This window comes from Pyxicephalus adspersus, chromosome 2 (genome assembly GCF_032062135.1).
Source record: "Pyxicephalus adspersus chromosome 2, UCB_Pads_2.0, whole genome shotgun sequence".
Taxonomy (NCBI): Eukaryota; Metazoa; Chordata; class Amphibia; order Anura; family Pyxicephalidae; genus Pyxicephalus; species Pyxicephalus adspersus.
In genome coordinates, this window is record NC_092859.1 from 69,340,183 (window position 1) to 69,343,982 (window position 3,800).

The 3,800-nt window shown below is 37.7% G+C and overlaps 1 protein-coding gene across 1 annotated transcript in view; it reads left to right on the forward strand.

Moving 5' to 3' along the window:
• STC2 (stanniocalcin 2) overlaps positions 1–1,411 on the forward strand; it is a gene marked incomplete in the record, with an annotated part of 12,238 nt that extends 10,827 nt beyond the window's left edge. Inside the window, 1 exon segment of the mRNA XM_072400942.1 lies at positions 1–1,411. Coding sequence (XP_072257043.1) covers positions 1–363 — 363 coding nt within the window.
• Positions 1,412–3,800: the final 2,389 nt, after the last annotated feature.

Consider the following 3,800-nt stretch of genomic DNA (forward strand, 5'->3'; position numbering starts at 1 on the left):
GATGAGGTGAAAGATGCAATCACTCGCAGCGTGCAAGCTCAGTGTGCACAGAACTGGGGAAGCCTTTGTTACATATTAAGCTTCTGTACATCTGCTATACAAGGTGATAGTACAACTGGGTCTAGTATATCCCCTGCCAAAAAGCAGGGAGACCCTGTCAAAGGAGATACAGGCAAAATCATCCGCAATCAGAGCGATTCTTCTCAGTCTGACTTGGAACGTGAAAGTGCCAAATCCGCCAAAAATGATAAAAACAACAAAGTGCAGCCAAACATACGAGGAAAACCAATAGGCAACAAAAATGCATTTAGTGCTGCAGAAAGTTCTGAAAAACTGGTTGGTTCAACAGATATTCGAAGGTGAACCAAAATTCTCCACCAACATCTTTCCATTAAGAAGCTTGTCATATCTTTTCTGTGGACATTCCAAGGCATTTACCATAAAAGAGGGCAATGCTTTTTGCCTGAAGTGCATTCTCAGATTTAGCAGCTTAAACTCAAGCTCCTATGAAAAGGACAGAGCACCACACCACCAACATCATCCAAGAACTCATCCAGGCCATTTTATTGATGTACATTGCCAACATGAAATAGTATTTCAGCAGATAAGAGTTCAAATCAAACTGATGTGATGTACTTATATATATATGATTAGCAACCTTAAAGCTAAATTGATGATGAAGTAATGACAGACAATGACATCTGCCTCTGTAAACTTTCTTATTACAGTAAGCAACTACCCCATCCCATATGTAAACCTATGAAGTTTTACTGACAAAAACAGGAAGGTAACATATTTATGCAAGTTAGATGACATTTGCTAAGAACATGTATTTGGCATAAGCTACAGTAATTTTCAATATATTGACCCTACTCCAAACGTTACCCCTAACAACAACAACAGCCCTACTCAGGGCTTAGTTCACCCATCTAACCTAACCCACCGTCCCCATCATCCCCCCCAGAATTTCACCTTACAAGATGTTATGCTTTTTTACATCCTTAACCTTTTCTGTCTTCTGGCTGTTGCACCATTTGCCTAGGTGGCCCTTCAAAATAAATGTACAGGTAAGTATAGCAGTCTTTTTTTAAGGAACTTTTGACAAAATAATTTATTTAAAAACATGCTGTTCAAAATTAAAATAAAGTATTTAGTGTCCTTTTTCTCCATAACCTCTTAACCCTAAGCTTGGACACTTCTCTTTTAATAGTAGAGCATTTGTTCTAAGTGTTGTGGCTTCAATATCAAACAGCCCTAAAACAACCATTATGTTTATGCAAAGCATTGAATGTCTCATTCAACAATTCACCTCATAAGCATTATATTTAGATAATATTTCTTTTTTACAATGATGTATTTCCTTATCTTTATGTGATGAACATTGCTGCCATTATGATTTTGTGTAGGTATAGGAGAAGTTGTTGGTATCTGCATGCATGCAAGCCCATGTATGAATGTAGACATGTTTAATGTACACTTGTCAGGAGAGAAATATATATACTTCCATGTTGGCTGGCCTCCTTTTGAAAATGCTAATTGTTTGGTTGACTTTAGTGCTGAAAAAGATATTCAGCTAATAAAAGTCTGAAGACGTTGGAATTTCTTATGTCTATAGTTGCCATAGGTCAAAGAATACTAGCAATTTGCCAGAGAAGTTAGCAGTGGCAGCCCACATATTTCTCTTCAATGGCAGGCGTACTTTAGATGTGTATTTTATGTGTGTACCCACTTAGTAAGTCTATGTATACACTGCCCATAGTAGCTTAAGTTAGTGAGATCAGTGATCTTTAAAGTGGCTAAAGATGATGGTCACAGTTGACATCATCATGAAGGCAAGACACAAATAAAACAGCTTGCAATATGTATGCAAGCTGTTAACCAAGTAGGCACTGCAGATGTACGTAATTTTACTCTGCAGTCAATTTGTGGCCATTAGGTCCTGTGCAGTGATGTCTATCATAGAGCTACAAAATACTTTTGCTTATACATATTTAAGGGCTCCTTCCTCTGATCCCTTAGGCTGCTATCAAACTCCCTATATCTAAATATGCTGGATCAACAATACAGAATGTGCTAATGGTGATACCTGTCAAATTTAAAGTACCTTACAACAGGGGTAACTTTAGAAGCCTGACATTGAATATAGGATATATTAATTGATTCAAGAAACGGGGACTTCCACTTCCATTTAAAGCAATAGAAAGGCACCAAAAATTGTCTCAGTATTTATTATTTAAGTCATATTGTCTTCCCTGGTTTCTTTCCTACATGGCCACATAATGCCATACACACTCTTTATCAAAACTAGTATATTGTAGTAAGGCTGGTTGCTGAGTCTCACACCATATACAGGTTTAGAGTGGGAACTCTACATTTTTCACACTTATTTATTAAGAACATTGCAGGATGAATGTAACAGTTTATCAACCAGGTACAGTTCTATGATTTTGACATACCTGGTCTAAGCTACACTAAGCTAATAAAGCTGACAGGGAAGCAGCAAGTGAACCACTGACAAGTAGACAGTATCATGTCTTTGACAAACATGTCTGCCTATGATAGTTACTACAAATACTGTATGAATAAAAGCTTTCTAGGGAAGACATGACAAGATCCATATATCCTTGCCTTCAGCTGCCTTTTGCTCCTGTGAATACTGGAGATTTACACGAGAGCAAGCAGTATCTCATGTATTCTTTTTGTTTGCCTTGTTGGCAGAACACTCCTAGCTATCTGAGCTGCTATGGTTGCATTTATGACAAGTGTCTGCATCCACTGCAGGCAAGGTGTACATGGTTACTGGTTTAACTAAAACAGTTGCAGGGCTGAATGAAGTTAATGTTTGTTTACATGTATAATCTACTGTTTCTTTGCTGGTATTGTATATATGTTATACTATATTTATTGTATTATTTTCCTATGAACACATTATTACATACACATATCTGTACACCAGCACATTAGGCATACACTTTCCTTATTATACACACCTGCAGACACTGAACACTTTTTCTGGCTCAGCTAATTTAAACTAAAATCTTTTCCACCTTGTGTTGTACATATTTTACGCCACTAGTAGTATATTTTGTTAAGCAACTTAATATAATTTTATGCATTTGTGTAATGTAATTGATGTCATAACATCTTATTTATTGCTATAATTATTTTAATATTAATAAACATTTTATGTATAATCAAGAATTGTTTGTTTTTATACAGTAAACCTTTTGGCCACGTGAAAGTAGTATTAAAGATTTGTTATCAAGTGACTGACCAATATAGGGGAAGTGATTCATGCATTTTTTATTTTTTGCAAATCGAAATGTTGAGTGTTATGGAGTAGAGGAAATGGCCATGACATTAAAACTGAGGTTTATGTTGCACATTTTTACAAACATTTCTGGAGCCACAATGCTATGTAAAAGGCACCTCTGCCTGGTGTGGTCCACAACCACACCCTCTATCTGAGTTTGTGATATACATCAGGCAGCCAAAACACTAAAACCTTTGAGAAGATAGGGGCTTGGCTTAGTATATGGCCAGATGAGGCACGCATGATCCACTGCTCCCGCTGCAGCTGATTTCTGTTCACTAGCACTAAAGATGGGCAGGAGGAGCACACAGGGTCCCACAGATATTCCCAGAGGGTTCTATTCACAGCAGATCCGCTTCTATTTCACACCAGCCCCACAGGAAGCAAACAAGTAGCCAGCTGGCTCCTTCATGTAAGAACTGTGAACCTCAGCATCCAGGAGCGTAGCTGGGGAGAAGGCAACGTGGCAGACACTTCCATCAGCCCT